Here is an 18599-nt window from a genome sequence, read left to right as displayed (position 1 = left end):
GTGAGACCTCCAACTTTGTTCTTTTTCAAGATTGTTTTGGCTATTTGGAGTCTCTTGAGATTCCATATGAATTTTAGGATGGAATTTTCTATTTATGCAAAAAGTGTCATTGGGATTTTGATAGAGATTGCACTAAATCTGTAGACTAATTTGGGTAGTAATGATATCCCTAACAATATTAACTGTTCCAATTAATGAACACGGGATGTCTTTCCATTTATTTGTATCTAACTTCATTCAGCAACTTTTTTTTAGTTTTCAGTACACAAGATTTTCACTTCCTTGGTTAAGTTTATTCCTAAGTATTTCATTCTTTTTCATGCTTTGTAAAGGTAGCTGTTTACTTAATTTTTCTGATTGCTCAGTGCTAGTGTATAGAGATGCAACTGATTACTGTCTGTTGATGTGTTAATTTTGCATCCAGCAATTTTGCTGAAATCATTTATTAGTTCTAACAGGATTTTTGGTGGAATCTTTAGGGTTGGATAGAAGTAAGATCATGTTACCTGTGAACAGAGATAATTTTATGTCTTCCTGTCCAATTTGGATGCCTTTTATTTATTTATTTTTCTTGCCTACATGCACTGAGTAGAAAAAGTGTTTTTCCATCTTCTTTTTTTTTTGGAATAATTTGAGAAAGATTGGTGCTAATTCTTCTTTAAGTGTTTGATAGAATTTACTTGTGAAACTGTCTGGTCCTGGGCTTTTATTTCTTGATAGGTTTTTGATTAACACAAGCTTTTTACTTACCATAGGTATATTCAATTTTTAAAATTTCTTCTTGATTCAGTTTTACTAGTTAGTGTGTTTATAGGAATTTGACCATTTCATCTCAGTTATCTAATTTGTTGGCACACAATTATTCATGGTATTTTCTTGTAATCCTTTCTGTTTCTGTAAGGTCTATAGTAATGTCCTACTTTCATTTCTGATATTAGTAATTTGTGTCCTCTCTGTCTCCCTCTCTCTCTCTGTTGGTCAGTATAGCTATAGGTTTGTCAATTTTGTAGATCTTTTCAAAGCCCCACTTTTGTTTTCTTAATCATCCCTATTGTCTTCTATTCTCTATTTAGTTTACCTCTGCTCAAATCCTTATTATTTACCTCTGCTATCTTTGGGGTCAGATTGCTCTTGATTTTCTTTTTCTTTAAGGTGTAAAGAATACTGAATTAATATATTACTCCTTTTTATACTGTAGGTGTTTATAGCTATAAATTTCCCCTGAGCACTGTTTTCTTGCATCCCATAATATTTGGAATGCTATTTTTCAATTTCATTCATTCACAGTATTTTCTAATTTCCTTTGTGGATTCTTATTTAATTCACTGGTTGTTTAAGAGTGTGTTGTTCAATTCCACACATTCGTGAATTTATAATTTCCCTTTGGTTATTGATTTCTAGTTTCATTCCATTGAAATCAGAGAAGATTCTTTGTGTGGTTTCAATCTTTTAAATTTATTAAGACTTCTTTTGTTACCAACCATAGAATGTTACCATTCTCTATACTGGAGAATGTTCCATGTGCATATGAGAAGAATGTGTATTCTTCTATTTTGAGGTGGAGTGTTCCATACATGTGTGTTACATCTAATTGGTTTTTAGTGTTGTTAAATCCTGACTTTCCTTATTGATATTCTGTCTAGGTGTTCTATCCATTACTGAAAATAGGGTATTGAAATCTCCAATTATTATTGTAGAGCTGTATATTCTTTCCTTCAGTTCTGTCATTTTTTCCCCCTATATTTTGGAGCTCTCTTGTTAGGTACATATATGTTTATAACTTACACAATTCTGCTCTGTTACTATGAGTCTGACTTTTTTTAAACATTCCATATATAAGTGAGATCATGCAGTATTTGTCTTTCTGTGTCTGGTTTATTTCACTTAGCATAATGTCCTCCAGGTACGTCATGGTGTTATAAATGGCAGGATTTCTTTATTTTTAAAAGCTGAATAATATTCTATTATATGTATATACCATATTTCTTTATCCATCTGTTTGTGAACAAATAGGTTATCTCCATGTATTTATGACTGTGGATGCTGCAATGAATATAGGAATGCAGGTATCTCTTTGAGATACAGATTTTGTTTCCTTTGGATATATACCCAGAAGTGGGATTGCTGGATGATACAGTAGTTCTATTACTAATTTTTGAGGAACGACTGTACTGTTTTCCATAATGGCTATACCAATTTACATTCCCACAAACAGTGTATGAAGGTTCACTTTCTCCACATCATCACCAACACTTGTTACATTTTGACTTTTTCATGATAGCCATCTGACAGCTGTGAGGTGACACCTCATGTAGGTTTGGTTTGCATTTCCCTGATGATTAGTCAGGTTGAGCACCTTTTAATATACTTGTTAGCCATGTGTATGTCTTCTTTTGAAAAATATCTATTCAGGTCCTTTGCCCATTTTTAAATGGGTATATTTGGCTTTTTGCTATTGAGTTGTAAGAGTTCCATATATATTTTAGATAATAACCCATTTCCAGATATATGGTAATCAAATATTTTCTCCTATTCCATAGGTTGCCTTATTATTGTGCTGATTGTTTCCTCATGTGCAGAAACATTTTAGTTTGATATAATCCCACTTGTTTGTTTTTGCTTTTGTTTGTATGTGCTTTGGTCTCAAATCCAAAAAATCATGCCAAGACCACTGTAAAGGGGTTTTCCTCTTTTCCATTCTAGGATTTGTATGTTTGCAAGTCTTATATTTAAATCATTAATCCATTTTAAATTAATTTTTGTGAATGGTCTGAGAAAAAGGTCCAACTTTATTCTTTTGCATGTGGATATGCAGTTTTTCCAGCAACGTTTATTGAAAGATATTATCATTTTCTCATTGTGTATTCATGGCAACTTTGTTGACAGTTAGTTGACTCCATATACATGAGTTTATTTCTGGGCTCTTAATTCTGTTCCATTGGTCTATGTGTCTGTTTTTATGCCAGTATCATACAGTTTAGATTACTATAGCTTTATAGTATAATTTGAAATCAGGGAGTGTGATGCTTCCCGCTTTCTTTTTCTTGCTGAAAATTGCCTTAACTATTTGGGATCATCTGTTGTTACAAAGGAACTTTAGGATTGTTTTTTCTATTTCAGTAAAAAATGTCATTGGAATCTTGATAGGGGTTGCATTGAATCTATAGATGGCTTTGGATAGTATGGACATTTTAACAATATTAATTCTTCCAATCCATAAGAATGATATGGATTTGTTTTCTCAATTTCTTTCATCATTGTTTTATAGCTTTACTTGTACAGATCTTTCACCTCTTTGGTTAAATTTATTCTTAAGTATTTTATTCTTTGTTTATGCTTTTGTAAATGGGATTGCTTTCTTAATTTCTTTATTGGATAGCTTGTTTTTAGGGTATAAAAACACAACTGATTTTTTAAAATCCTGCAACTTTACAGAATTCATTTATTCTAAATTGGTTTTGGAGTCTTTAGGATTTTCTATATATAACATTATGTCATCTGTGAAAAGAAAAGTTAACTTCTTCCTTTCTGATTTTTATGCGTTTTATTTCCTTTTCTTGCCTAATTGCTCTAGCTAGGACTTCCAGTACTATGTTGAATGGAAGTTGTGAGAGTGGGCATCCTTGTCTTGTTCCTGATATTGGAGGAAAACCTTTCAAATTTTCACCATTGAGTATGATATTTGCTACGGGCTTGTCATATATGGTCTTTATTATGTTGAGGTACATTTGTTCTATACTTAATTTGTTGAGAATTTTTATCATGAAAGAATGTTGGAATTTGTCATATGTTTTTTTCTGTATCTCTTGAGATAATTATATGATTTTTTAAATCTTTAATTAAAAAAAATATGGTGTATCACATTTATTGATTTACGTATGTCAAACCATCCTTGTATCCCAGGTATAAATCCCACTTGGCTGTGGTGAATGATCCTTTTATTATGCTGTTGAATTTGGTTTGAGAGTATTTTGTTAAGGATTTTATATCTATGTTGTTTGGGGATACTGGCCTAATTTCTTTCCTTGTAGTGTCCTTGTCTGACGTTGGTATCATGGTAATGCTGTCTTTGTAAATGTTTTGAAGCATACCAAATTTTTTTGGAAGAATGTGAGAAGGTTTTTTATAAATCTTTCTTTAAATGTTTGACAGAATTAACAAGTGAATCCATCTGGCCCTGGACTTTTATTTGTTTGGAGATATTTTTTTTATTACTGATTCAAACTCCTTACTTGTTATTGATTTGTTCAGATTTTTTATTTCTTCATGTTTCAGTCTTGGAAGGTTGTATATTTCTAGGAATATCCACTTCTTCTAGGTTATCTGATTTATTAATTGTTCATATAAATTGTTTATTAATTGTTCATTTATTAATTGTTCTTATGATCCTTTGTATTTCTGTGGCATCACTCATAACATCTCTTTTTAAAGTTTATTTATTTGAGTCTTCTCTCTTTTCTGCTTCTAGTAAGTGTAACTAAAGGTCTGTCAATTTTTTTTTAATCTTTGCAGAAAACCAGATCTTTGTTTCTCTGATCTTTTCTATTGTTTTTCTAGTTTTTATTTCATTTCTTTCTGCTCTAATATTTATTTCCTTCCTTCTATTAATTTAGGGCTTAGTTTCTTCTTTTTCTTGTTCTCTGAGATGAAAACTTAGGTTGTTTATTTGAGATATTTCTTTTTTCTCAATGTAGGCATTCATTGTTATAAACTTCCTTCTTAGAACTGCTTTTGCTGCATCACTTAAGTTTTGGTATATTGTAACTCCATTTTCATTTTTGTCAACATATTTTTTGATTTCTCTCTTGATTTTGATTTCTCTCTTCATTTCTTCTTGACCCACAGGTTGTCCAGGAGGGTGCTGTTTAATTTCCACATATGTGTGAGTTTTCCAGTTTCCCTGTGTTATTGATTTCTACTTTCACACAATTATATTAGAAAATATCATCAATATAATTCAACTTTCTTAAATTTTAAGACTTGTCTTTTGGCCTAACATATGCTCTATCCCAGAGAAAGTTCCGTATGTGCTTGAAAAGAATATGTATTCTACTGCTATTGTGTAGAATGTTCTATATATATCTGTTGGGCACATTTGGTCTATTGAATTATTCACATTTGCTTTTTCGTTATTACTTTTCAGTCTAGATGATCTATCCATTCATAAAATTGGGATATTGAAGTTCTCTATTATTATTTAATTTAATTAATATATTTATTTTTTATTTTTACAACATCTTTATTGGAGCTTAATTGCTTTAGAATGGTGTGTTAGTTTCTGCTTTATAACAAAGTGAATCAGCTATACATATTCATATATACCCACACCTCTTCCCTCTTGCATCTCCCTCCCTCCCACCCTCCCTACCTCACCCCTCTAGGTGGTCACAAAGCACTGAGCCAATCTCCCAGTGCTATGCAGCTGCTTCCCACCAGCTATCTATTTTACATTTGGTAGTGTACATATGTCCATGCCACTCTCTCACTTTGTCCCAGCTTACCCTTCCCCCTCCATGTGTCCTCAAGTCCATTCTCTAGTAGGTCTGTGTCTTTATTCCCGTCTTGCCCCTAGGTTCTTCAGGACCATTTTTTTTTTTTTTTAGATTCTATATATATGTGTTAGCATATGGTATTTTTTTTTCTCATTCTGACTTACTTCACTCTTTATAACACACTCTAGGGCAGTCCATCTCACTACAAATAACTCAATTTTGTTTCTCTTTATGGCTGAGTAATATTCCATTGTATATATGTGCTACATCTTCTTTATCCATTCATCTGTCAATGGACACTTAGGTTGCTTCCATGTCCTGGCTATCGTAAAGAGAGTTGCAATGAATATTGTGTTTCATGACTCTTTTTGAATTATGGTTTTCTCAGGGTATATGTCCAGTAATGGGATTGATGGGTGGGATGGTAGTTCTATTTGTAGTTTTTTAAGGAAACTCCATACGTTTCTCCTTAGTGGCTGTATCAATTTACATTCCCACCAACAGTGTAAGACGGTTCCCGTTTCTCCACACCCTCTCCAGCATTTACTGCCTGTAGCTTCTGTGATGATGGCCATTCTGACCAGTGTGAGATGATATCTCATTGTAGTTTTGATTTGCATTTCTCTAATGATTAATGATGTTGAGAATCCTTTCATGTGTTTGTTGACAATCGGCACATCTTCTTTGGAGAAATGTCTATTTAGGTCTTCTGCCCATTTTTGGATTGCGTTGTTTGTTTTTCTGATATTGAGCTGCATGAGGTGCTTGTAAATTTTGGAGATTAATCCTCTGTCAGTTGCTTCATTTGCAAATATTTTCTTCCATTCTGAGGGTTGTCTTTTCATCTAGTTCATGGTTTCCTTTGCTGTGCAAAAGTTTTTGAGTTTCATTATGTCCCACTTGTTTATTTCTGTTTTTATTTCCATTTCTCTAGGAGGAGGGTCAAAAAGGATCTTGCTGTGATTTATGTCATAGTGTTCTACCTATGTTTCCCTCTAAGAGTTGGAGAGTGTCTGGCCTTACATTTAGGTCTTTAATACATTTTGAGTTTATTATTGTGTATGATGTTAGGGAGTGTTCTGATTTCATTCTTTTACATGTAGATTTCCAGTTTTCCCAGCACCACTTATTGGAGAGGCTGCCTTTTCTCCACTGTATATTCTTGCCTCCTTTATCAAAGATAAGGTGACCATATGTGCGTGGGTTTATCTCTGAGCAGTCTATCCTGTTCCATTGATCTGTATATCTGTTTTTGTGCCAGTACCACTTTCTTGATTACTGCAGCTTTGGAGTATACTCTGAAGACATGGAGTCTGATTCCTCCAGCTCCATTTTTCTTTCTCAACATTGCTTTGGCTATTCGGGGTCTTTTGTGTTTCCATACAATTTGTGAAATTGTTTGTTCTAGCTCTGTGAAAAATGCCAGTGGTAGTTTGATAGGATTGCATTGAATCTGTAGATTGCTTTGGGCAGTAGAGTCATTTTCACAATGTTGATTCTTCCAATCCAAGAACATGGTATATCTCTCCATCTATTTGTATCATCTTTAATTTCTTTCATCAGTGTCTTATAGTTTTCTGCATACAGGTCTTTTGTATGCTTAGGTTGGTTTATTCCTAGGTACTGTATTTTTCTAGTTGCAATGGTAAATGTGAGTGTTTCCTTAATTTCACTTCAGATTTTTCATCATTAGTGTATATGAATGCCAGAGATTTCTGTGCATTAATTTTGTATCCTGCTACTTTACCAAACTCATTGATTAGCTCTGGTAGCTTTCTGGTATCATCTATAGGATTCTCTATGTATAGTATCATGTCATCTGCAAACAGTGACGGCTTTACTTATTCTTTTCCAATTTGGATTACTTTTATTTCTTTTTCTTCTCTTTTTGCTGTGGCTAAAACTTCCAAAACTATGTTGAATAATAGTGGTGAGAGTGGGCAACCTTGTCTTGTTCCTGATCTTAGTGGAAATGCTTTCAGTTTTTCACCATTGAGGACTATGTTGGCTGTGGGTTTGTCATATCTGGACTTTATTAAGCTGAGGTAAGTTCCCTGTATGCCTACTTTCTGGAGGGTTTTTATCATAAATGGGTGTTGAATTTTGTCGAAAGCCTTCTCTGCATCTACTGATATGATCATATGGTTTTTCTCCTCCAGTTTGTTAATATGGTGTATCACATTGATTTGCGTATATTGAAGAATCCTTGCATTCCTGGGATAAATCCCACTTGCTCATGGTGTATGATCCTTTTAATGTGTTGTTGGATTGTTTGCTAGTATTTTGTGGAGGATTTTTGCATCTAGGTTCATCAGTGATATTGGCCTGTAGTTTTCCTTCTTTGTGACATCTTTTTCTGGTTTTGGTATCCGGGTGATGGTGGCTTCGTAGAATGAGTTTGGGAGTGTTCCTCCCTTTGCTATATTTTGTAAGAGTTTGAGAAGGATAGGTGTTAGCTCTTCCCTAAATGTTTTATAGAATTCACCTGTGAAGCTATGTGGTCCTGGGCTTTTGTTTGCTGGAAATTTTTCATCACAGCTTCAATTTCAGTGCTTGTGATTGGTCTGTTCATATTTTCTATTTCTTCCTGGTTCAGTCTCAGAGCGTTGTGCATTTTTAAGAATTTGTCCATTTCTTCCAGGCTGTCCAATTTATTGGCATAGAGTTGCTTGTACTGATCTCTCATGATCCTTTGTATTTCTGCAGTGTCAGTTGTTACTTCTCCTTTTTAATTTCTAATTTAAGTGATTTGAGTCTTCTCCCTTTTTTTCTTTATGAGTCTCATTAATGGTTTATCAATTTTGTTTATATTCTCAAGGAACCAGCTTTTAGTTTTATTGACTTTTGCTATCGTTTCCTTCATATCTTTTTCATTTATTTCTCATCTGACCTTTATGATTTCTTCTGCTAACTTTCGGGGTTTTTTGTTCTTCTTTCTCTAATTGCTTTAGGTGTAAGGTTAGGTTGTTTATTTGAGATGTTTCTTGTTTCTTAAGGTAGGATTGTATTGCTATAAACTTCCTTCTTAGAACAGATTTTGCTGTATCCCATAGATTTTAGGTTGTCATGTTTCCAGTGTCATTTGTTTTTAGGTGTTTTTTGATTTCCTCTTTGATTTCTTCAGTGATCTCTTGGTTATTAAGTAGTGTATTGTTTAGCCTCCATGTGTTTGTATTTTTTACAGACTTTTTTCTGTAATTGATATCTAGTCTCAAAACGTTGTGGTCAGAAAACATACTTGATAAGGTTTCAATTTTCTTAAATATACCAAGGCTTGATGTGTGAACCAAGATATGATCTATCCTGGAGAATGTTCCATGAGCACTTGAGAAGAAAGTATATTCTGTTGTTTTTGGATGGAATGTCCTATATATATATATATTGTCCGTTGGTGACAGTGGGGTGTTAAAGTCCCCTACTATGACTGTGTTACTGTCAATTTCCCCTTTTATGGCTGTTAGTATTCTTATTATGTATGAGGTGCTCCTATGTTGGGTGCATAAATATTTACAATTGTTATATCTGCTTCTTGGATCGATCCCTTGATCATTATGTAGTATCCCTCTTTGTCTCCTGTAATAGTCTGTTTTAAAGTCTATTTTGTCTAATATGAGAAATGCCACTCCAGCTTTCTTTCGATTTCCATTTGCATGGAATATCTTTTTCCATCCCCTTACTTTCAGCCCATATGTGTCCCTAGGTCTGAAGTGGGTCTCTTGTAGACACCATATATACGGGTCTTGTTTTTGTATCCATTCAGCCAGTGTATGTCTTTTGGTTGGAGCATTTAATCCATTTACATTTAAGGTAATTATTGATATGTATGTTCCTATTATCATTTTCTTAATTGCCCTGGGTTTGTTTTTGTAGGTCTTTTTATTCTCTTTTGCTTCCCGCCTAGAGAAATTGCTTTAGCATTTGTTGTAAAGCTGGTTTGGTGGTGTTGAATTCTCCTAGCTTTTACTTGTCTGTAAAGGTTTTAATTTCTCCATCAAATCTGAATGAGATCCTTGCTGGGTAGAATCATCTTGGTTGTAGGTTTTTCCCTTTCATCACTTTAAATATGTCCAGTCACTCCCTTCTGGCTTGCAGAGTTTCTGCTGAAGGATCAGCTGTTAACCTTATGGGGATTCCCTTGCGTGTTATTTGTTGTTTTTCCCTTGCTGCTTTTAAGAAATATTTTTGTATTTAATTTTTGATAGCTTGATTAATATGTGCCTTGGCATGTTTATCCTTGGATTTACCCTGTATGGGAATCTCTTTGCTTCCTGGACTTGATTAACTATTTTCTTTCCCATGTTAGGGGAGTTTTCAACTATAATTTCTTCAAATATTTTCTCAGTCCCTTTCTTTTTCTCTTCTTCTTCTGCGACCCCTATAATTCGAATGTAGGTGTGTTTAATGTTGTCCCAGAGGTCTCTGAGACCGCCCTCAATTCTTTTCATTCTTTTTTCTTTATTCTGCTCTGAAGTAGTTATTTCCACTATTTTATCTTCCAGATCACTTATCCCGTCTTCTGCCTCAGTTATTCTGCTATTGATTCCTTCTAGAGAATTTTTTAATTTCTTTTATTTGTTGTTCATCATTGTTGTTTGCTCTTTAGTTTTTTTATGTCCTTGTTGAACGTTTCTTGTATTTTCTCCATTCTATTACCATGATTTTGGATTATCTTTACTATCTTTATTCTGAATTTTCAGGTAGACTGCCTATCTCCTCTTCATTTGGAAGGTTTGGTGGGATTTTACCTTGCTCCTTCATCAACTGTGTATTTCTCTGTCTTATCATTTTGCTTAACTTACTGTGTTTGGGGTCTCCTTTTTGCAGGTTGCTGGTTCATAGTTCCCATTGTTTTTGGTGTCTGCCCCCAGTGGCTACGGTTTGTTCAGTGGGTTGTGTAGGCTTCCTGGTGGAGGGGACTAGTGCCTGTCTTCTGGTGGATGAGGCTGGATTTTGTCTTTCCTGTGAGCAGGTCCACATCTGGTGGTGTGTTTTTGGGTGTCTGTGACCTTATTATGATTTTAGGTAGCCTCTCAGCTGATGGGTGGCATTGTGTTCATGTCTTTCTAGTTGTTTGGCATAGGGTGTCCAGAACTGTAGCTTGCTGGTCATTGAGTGCAGCTGGGTCTTGGCATTGATATGGAGATCTCTAGGAGATTTTCACCATTTGATATTACATGGAGCTAGGAGGTCTCTGCTGGACCAATGTCCTGAACTTGGCACTCCCACCTCAGAGGCACAGTCCTGACTCCTGGCCAGAGCCCCAAGAACCTGTCATCCACACGGCTCAGAATAAAAGGGAGAAAAAAAGAAAGAGAGAAAAAGATAAAATGAAATGAAATTAAGTTACTAAAATAAAAAATTATTTAAAAATTTTTAAAAATAATAAAAAAAAGAAAGAAGAGAGCAACCAAACCAAAAAACAAATCCACCAATGATAACAAGAGCTAAAAAGTATACTAAAAATAATCGAAAAGAAAACAGAAGGACAGAACCCTAGGACAAATGGTAAAAGCAAAGCTATACAGAGAAAATCACACACAGAAGCATACACATACACACTCACAAAAAGAGAGAAAGGGGAAAAAAATATATATCGTTGCTCCCAAAGTCCACCTCCTCAATTTAGGATGATTAGTTGTGTATTCAGGTATTCCACAGATGCAGGGTACATCAAGTTGATTGTGGAGATTTAATTCACTGCTCCTGAGGCTGCTTGGAGGAATTTCCCTTTCTCTTCTTTGTTCACACAGCTCCCGGGGTTCAGCTTTGGGTTTGGCCCCGCCTCTGCATGTAGGTCGCCTGAGGTCGTCTGTTCTTCGCTCAGACAGGATGGCGTTAAAGTAGCAGCTGATTCAGGGGCTCTGGCTCACTCCTGTCCAGGCGGAGGGAGGGGTACGGTATGCGGGGCGAGCTTGTGGCAGCAGAGGCCAGCGTGACGTTGCACCAGCCTGAGGCGTGCCCTGTTTTCTCCCTGGAAAGTTGTCCCTGGATCCCGGGACCCTGGCAGTGGCAGGTTGTACAGGCTCCCAGGAGGGGAAGTGTGGATAGTGACCCGTGCTTGCACACAGGCTTCTTGGTGGCTACAGCAGTAGCCTTAGCGTCTCACGCCCATCTCTGGGGTCCACACTGATAGCCGTGGCTCACGCCCATCTCTGGAGCTCCTTTAAGCGGCATTCTTAATCCCCTCTCCTCACGCACCACAAAACAAAGAGGGAAGAAAATGTCTGTTGCCTCTTAGGCAGGTCCAGACTTTTTCCCAGACTCCCTCCTGTCTAACTGTGGCACAGTAGCCCCCTTCAGGCTGTGTTCATTTAGCCAATCCCAGTCCTCTTCCTGCGATCCAAGTGATGCCCGAGCCTCAGCTCCCAGCCCTCACTCGCCCTGGTGGGTGAGCAGACAAGCCTCTCGGGCTGGTGAGTGCTGGTCGGCACCAATCCTCTGTGCGGGAATCTCTCCACTTTGTCCTCTGCACCACTGTTGCTGCGCTCTCCTCCGCGGCTCCAAAGCTTCCCCCATCTGCCACCTGCAGTCTCTGCCTGTGAAGTGGTTTCCTAATGTTTGGAAACCTTTCCTCCTTCACAGCTCCCTCCTACTGGTTCAGGTCCCATCCCTATTCCTTTTCTTCTTTTTTTCTTTTGCCCTACCTAAGTACATGGGGAGTTTCTTGCCTTTTGGGAGGTCTGAGGTCTTCTGCCAGTGTTCAGTAGGTGTTCTGTAGGAGTTGTTCCAAATGTAGATATATTTTTGATGTATTTGTGAGGAGGAAGGTGATCTCCACATCTTACTCTTCTGCCATCTTGAAGCTCCTCTCCTCTGTTATTATTTTATTCTCTCTATTCCTCCCTTCAGTGTTGTTAATATGTGCTTGATACATTTAGATGCTTTAATGTTAGGTGCATATATATTTACAACTGTCATATCCTCTTGATGAATTTACCTTTTTAGTATTATACAATGATCTACTTTGTCTCCACTTATGGTTGTTGACTTAAAGTCTATTTGCCTGATATATTGTAGATATCCTTGATCTCTTTTAGTTTCCATTTGCATGGAATATCTTTTTCCATCCCTTCACTTTAAGCTTATATGTATCCTTAAATCTTAAATGAGTCTCTTATAGGCATGTAACTGTGTCTTGCTTTTTTTTATCCATTCAGCTACTCTATGTCTTTTGATTGGAGAATTTAACTAATTAACATTAGAAGTAATAATTGATAGGTAAGGATGCATTATACCAGTTTGTTAATTGTTTTCTGGCTGTTTTGTAGTTCCTTTGTTCATCCTAAGTGTTTTCCTTTGTGGTTTAATTTTCTGTAGTAGTATACATTTATTTCCTTTTCTTTATCTTTTGTGTATCTGCTAGAGGTTTTTTGGGGGGTTACAATGGAGCTTACATAAAACATCTTATATTTATAACATTCTATTTGAAGCTTTTAAGAAGTTAACTTCCACTGCATACATAAACACTATCCCATTACTTCCTCCCCAACATTTTATGCATTTGATTTCACAATTTACATCACTTTATAGTGTATCCATTAAAAATATTTTACTCATAGTTATTTTTAATACTTTGTTTTTTAATCCTTATACCAGAGTTAAAAGTGATCTACATACCACCATGACAGTATTACAGTATTTTGAATTGTTCTATATATTAACCATTACCAGTGCATTTTTGTTTTACTTTCATAGGTTTCCACATTACTAATTGTCATCTTTTCATTTCGTCTTCAACATTTCTTGTAAGGCACTTCTCCTAGGGATGAACTCCTTCAGGTTTTGTTTGGTGGAAAACTAACTCTCCTTCATTTCTGAAAGATGGCTTTGCTGGGTAAGACAACCTTTGTAAAAATGCTTGTAGTTTTTTCTACAAGCATTTTTAACATATCATTCCACTCTGTCCTGGCCTGCAAGGTTTCTTCTGAGAAATCCACTGATGGCCTTATGCAGTTTCCCTTGTGATTGACCACTCTTTCTCTCTTTCTGCTTTCAAAACTCCTTGTCTTTGACTTTTGAATGTTTGATTATAGTATGTCCTGGTAAAGTCCTCTTTTGGTTGAAACTGGGGACTTTTGAGTTTCATGTGCCTGGATATCCATATCTCTCCCCAAATTTGGGAAATTTTCAGTCATTATTTATTTAAATAAGCTTTCTGCTCCTTTCTCTCTTCTCCTTTTATCCCCGTAATGCATATATTCTTATGCTTGATGGTGTCTCATACGTCCCATGAACTGCCTTCACCCTTTCATCCTTTTTTCTTTTTGTTCCTCTAACTGGATAATTTCATATTACCTATCCTTGAGTTTTCAGTCTCTTTCTTCCACTTCATCAAATCTGTTGTTGATGCTCTCTATATTATTTTTCCTTTCATTCATTGTATTTTTCGGCTCCAGAATTGTTTTTGTTCTTTTTTTAATGGTTTATCTCTATTTGTTTAACTTCTTGCTTTTTTCCTGATTTCGTTGAGTTGTCTGTGTTCTCTTGTAAATTGCCAAGTTCCTTAAAATAATTATTTTGTTTTTTTTATAGATCTCCATTTCTTTGCAGTTGCTTACCAGAATATTGTGCTCCTTTGGTGGTGTTATTTTTCCTTGAGTGTTTGCATTTCTTTTATCATTGCATGGATGTGTTCACATTTGATGTAGCAACCACTTCTTCCAGAATTTATGGACTGGTTTCAGTGGGGAAAGCCCTTCATCTATTGGTGGGTACAAGTCTGACAGCTGGGTGGAATGAAGCAGTTCTGACTCCAGGGAAGGTGCAGTCTCTGTGCAGCTCTGTCAGCTGTCATCAGCATCAGCAAAGATTGAAGGAGACATTTGTGGCCAAGGCTGTGGGTGTCTGCAGAAGAAGTGTGGGCTGTTGAGATCTTTAGTGGTAATGGCTTCTGGGGTCCTCCTGATACCTTTTTCTAGCATGGTGGAAGTCATGGCTGAGGGGATCCTTCGAGGCCCTGGGTCCAGTTTGTGGACACACTTACTGTGGTTGTTTCTATGATGTTTAATGCATGGGTGCCTATGGAGAAGCAATGGAGACAGAGTCTGGAATGGAGGCATGTGTGAAGCCACTGGAGTGGCTCAGGGGTCTAGGGAGGTAGTGGTGTTAGTGCCTGGGGCACAGGCAACCTCACTGCAGTGTTGGTAATGGTGTGCAAGGTGCATGCACTTGCAGAGTAGATATGGAGCTATGGTCTGGATAGCAGGCATGCGTGGTGCATGAATAAGCCTGCTACAGTAGTGGCTTGGGTGTCCCATGTTTGAGCACTTGTGAAGCAGCTAATGGACCTGGGTTCTAGAGGGCAGGTACACCCACTGCAGCAGTGCTCTGGTTCCTGTGGTGCAGGCACTTGCAGATTGGCTGTGGATATAGGGTCCAGAGCATGTGCTCATGGAGTGACAGTGTCTCCAGTGTCTGGGCCATGGGATACCCTGCAGTGTCAGCGGCTCTGGTGTCTGAGTTATTGGTGTATGTGGAGTATGCATGGAGTCTGGTGGCAGGTGCTGGGGTCAGGTGGTAGGTACACATGGAGTGGCCATAGGTCTGGTGTCTAGGGCAAGCACAGTGTTGGGGTGGGGTGGCAGCCCTGGTACTGAGGAAGCACAACAGCAGCTTCTTCTTGTAGAGAAGTCTCAGCAGTGTCTCACTCCCTGGGGAGTCTGTGGCAATGTTGGCTATTGGTTACTTCAGTGGAAAAAGCTGACAGTATCCTCTATAGAGCAGGCTGTTGGGGTCCACACCAACAAACAATATGGAGTCCTCTGCTGTTAAAGCTGCAGATATTCATGGCTGTCATGGGAAGCAAAAGTTGTGAGGATCCTCCACAGAGGAGACCAGTGGGGACTGCATGGGCATCTGCCGCAGGGCTGATACTGATAGCCTCTGCCCTGTTTCTTTGTTCTTAGCCCTCTTCAGATGTCTCTGCCATGCTGATTTCCCCAGCAATCCTTTCTGTGTGGTTATTCTCCATTTTTTTCCCCACTGTGTTGCTGCAGGCTCTTAATTAGACACTTGAGCCCCCCAAGGGATATTTTCATTTCTGTATAGCTATCTGTTGTTTTCTGTGGGGGGGGCGGGGATACAGGCTGGTATCTCCTACTCTGCCATCTTTCTGACATCATTCAGTAGGTCTTTTTCTTCTTTGTGTCTTGTAACTGTTTTTGGCTTAAAACCTCTTCGTGTGATATTAGTATATCTACCCTTGCTCTCTTTCGATTACTATTTACTTGGAATAACTTTTTCCATCCTTTCACTTTCAACCTATTTATGTCTTTGGCTCTAAAGTGAGTCATTTGTAGACAGCATAAAGATAGATGATAATGTTTATCCATTATGCCAACATCTGCCTTTTAATTGGATAGTTTAATCCATTTATATTTCAAATAATTACTCATAAGGAAGAACTTCTGCCATTTTCTATATATCCTATATCTCATGTTCCTCAATTCTTGCATTACTACCTTCCTTTGTGTTTTTTAAACATTTTATTTGAGTATAATTGATTTACAATGTTGTGTTAGTTTCAGGTGTACAGCAAAGTGATTCAGTTATACATATACATATATTCATTCTTTCTTTTCTCATATAGGTTATCACAGAATATTGAGTACAGTTCCCTGTGCTATACAATAGGTCCTTGTTGGTTATCTTATATGTAGTAGTGTGTGTATGTTCATCCCAAACTCCTGATTTATCCCTCTCCACCATGTCTTCCCTTCAGTAACCATAAGTTTGTTTCCAATATCTGTGAGTCTGTCTCTGTTTTGTAAATAAGTTCATTTCCATCATTTTTAAAATTAGAATCCACATGAGAGATATCACATGATATTTGTCTTTCTCTGTGTTTAATTTTAATTTGTATGTGTAAAATTTTGATCCCATAAATGGGAAAATTAAAACCAGTACTTTCCCTAATGTTTGGAGGCTGTTGAAACTTCTTCCATTGCTTTTTTTTTTCCTACTTTGGAAACTAATCTGTTTCACAGTAGTCACATAATATAAATGCCTGATATGATTAGAATTTTTTTATGTACCCTCCCAAATATTGCATGAAACACTTTCATTCAAGGGAACACAATTTGAAAATGATCAATTTAACTATTGTAATTTTTTCTAGTTGTCTCCTAGAGTCTCACTGAGTCCTAAATTATTATAGTTTCATAGAATTGAAATAGATGAGTCCTCAGAATCCAAGTGGTTTCTTGTTTCTCTCAATCTATCACCAATACAGATAGTGGTTTCCTAGTCTTAAAGATATCCATGGCTGGTGATTTCACAAACTCCTTCAATAGACTATCTTATTCTTAATTTACATTTATCACTACAAGTCCTTTTTAAAGATCACTCTGAATCTCTCTTTTGTAATGGAAGGTTATTTGCTCCTCTTTTTGCCCTCTTCTTGCCTTATTGGCATTTCTACTTTCCTCTGTTTTTAGCCTTTGTGAAGTAACCAGTATTCTTACCTTCTGGTTTGGCTGTTGAGGGAGTGTAAAAATAGACTTCCAGTAGGTCCAGGTAAAGAACACAAAGATGGCATGGTAGAATATGAGGTAGATAACTGAAATTTAAGAAAAAAATCAATGTTTATATTTTCATCCATTTCTAAGAGTTCAGTAAGATGTAAATCTCAACAAATCTCTATTTTGTTTTCCTATTACCAAGTATTTTCTAGTATTATGATGAAAGGTTAATTCTTACCTTTTTCCCATGCAGTGACAGAAAAAATTTATAATGCCATATTTGGAACAAGAGACTTTCTGGAAATCGCGTATTTTAAAAGTTGCCATGTGATTCTGGGAGTAAAGGGGAAATGTCCTTTATGACAATGTGGGGGAAGCTACTGTTGCCAATTGTCATTCTCTCTGCCACTGTGGGTACTGAAAGATAATAATGATAGTATTTGCACAGTGCTATAGAGTTTACAATGTGATTTCATAATATTATCCAATTTTATTTTTTCAACAAGTTTGTGAGATAGGTAACAGGATAAAGACAGTTGATTAACTATCAGGGGTAGTTGATTATCCAAAGTCACACAGCTACTATATAACATAGCCAGGTCTTAAACACAGGACTTCTGATTCTAAATCACAAGTTTTTGTTTCAGTAGCCCCAAAGACTATACACTTTTTTTAATATTTTTTTTATGTGGACCATTTTTAAAGTCTTTATTGAATTTGTTACAATATTACTTCTGTTTTTATATTATGGTTTTTTGGCCCCAAGGCATGTGGGATCTTAGCTCCCTGCCCAGGGACCAAACCCACACCACCTGCATTGGAAGGCAAAGTCTTAACCACTGGACCGTCAGGGAAGTCCCCAAGACTACACACTTTTGAAATGTGAGTTGTACCTTTGAGACATTTGTGGCTCCCCACCACTTTTGTTTTCATATTCTTTGCCTCCTAGATAGCTCTTCTGATATGGGAAATTTCAGTATTCTTCAAAGAGGTCATTGTAAGACTGAAGGTCATTTTACTGTTTCATTGTGAGTCCTTGCATAGTAAGGTGTGATTACTTCAATCCATCAGGAAGACTCAAGGGAATGATGAGACTCAAGACCAAGTTAGTAAGGCTGAGTCTCTCAGATATTTATCATGGAATTGAAAAAAGCTGGCCCAGTGCCCCCAGCCCTGTGGTATAAGACCTTTTTAATGTGCTTGTTTTGAGTAGTTATGAAATCTCATTTTGAAATTCAAGCAATAGAAAGTAAAAGTAAATGTCTACCACACACATATATCTAACCTCCCCCCTCTTCCTCCTAAGGCATAATACCTATTGTGTGTTTGATGTGTATCATTCCAGATCCTCTATTTGTATATGTTTATATAAGTATATAAACACAGTACACATATGGAATTTTTGTTATATTAAATTTTTTTCATTGTATTTTTGAAAGGTAATACACTCACAAGGTTCAAAATAGTACACAGTGAAAAGTCTCCCTTCTATCGCTGTCCCTCAGCCACCAAGTTCCCCTCCCTGGAAGCCACAATTGTCACAGTGTCATGAGTTTATTCTGTATCCTATCAGATTTTATACATATAAAAGCACCAAAACAGTGTGCTTTTTTTTTTTTTTTTTTTTTTTTTTTTGTTTTTTGGGGGC

At 36.6% G+C, this 18599-nt stretch overlaps 1 protein-coding gene across 1 annotated transcript in view; it reads right to left on the bottom strand.

Moving 5' to 3' along the window:
* LOC103070882 (zDHHC palmitoyltransferase 15) overlaps positions 1 to 18599 on the bottom strand; it is a 66604-nt gene that overhangs the window by 16588 nt on the left and 31417 nt on the right. The window contains exon 2 of the mRNA XM_007448571.1: positions 16955 to 17049. Within this exon, the coding sequence (XP_007448633.1) occupies positions 16955 to 17049 (95 nt within the window). The remainder of the gene's footprint in view (positions 1 to 16954; positions 17050 to 18599) is intronic.

The sequence above is a fragment of the Lipotes vexillifer genome, unplaced genomic scaffold, assembly GCF_000442215.2.
Source record: "Lipotes vexillifer unplaced genomic scaffold, Lipotes_vexillifer_v1.1 scaffold1919, whole genome shotgun sequence".
NCBI classification, from domain to species: domain Eukaryota; kingdom Metazoa; phylum Chordata; class Mammalia; order Artiodactyla; family Lipotidae; genus Lipotes; species Lipotes vexillifer.
This window is presented reverse-complemented; position numbering and strand designations above follow the sequence as displayed.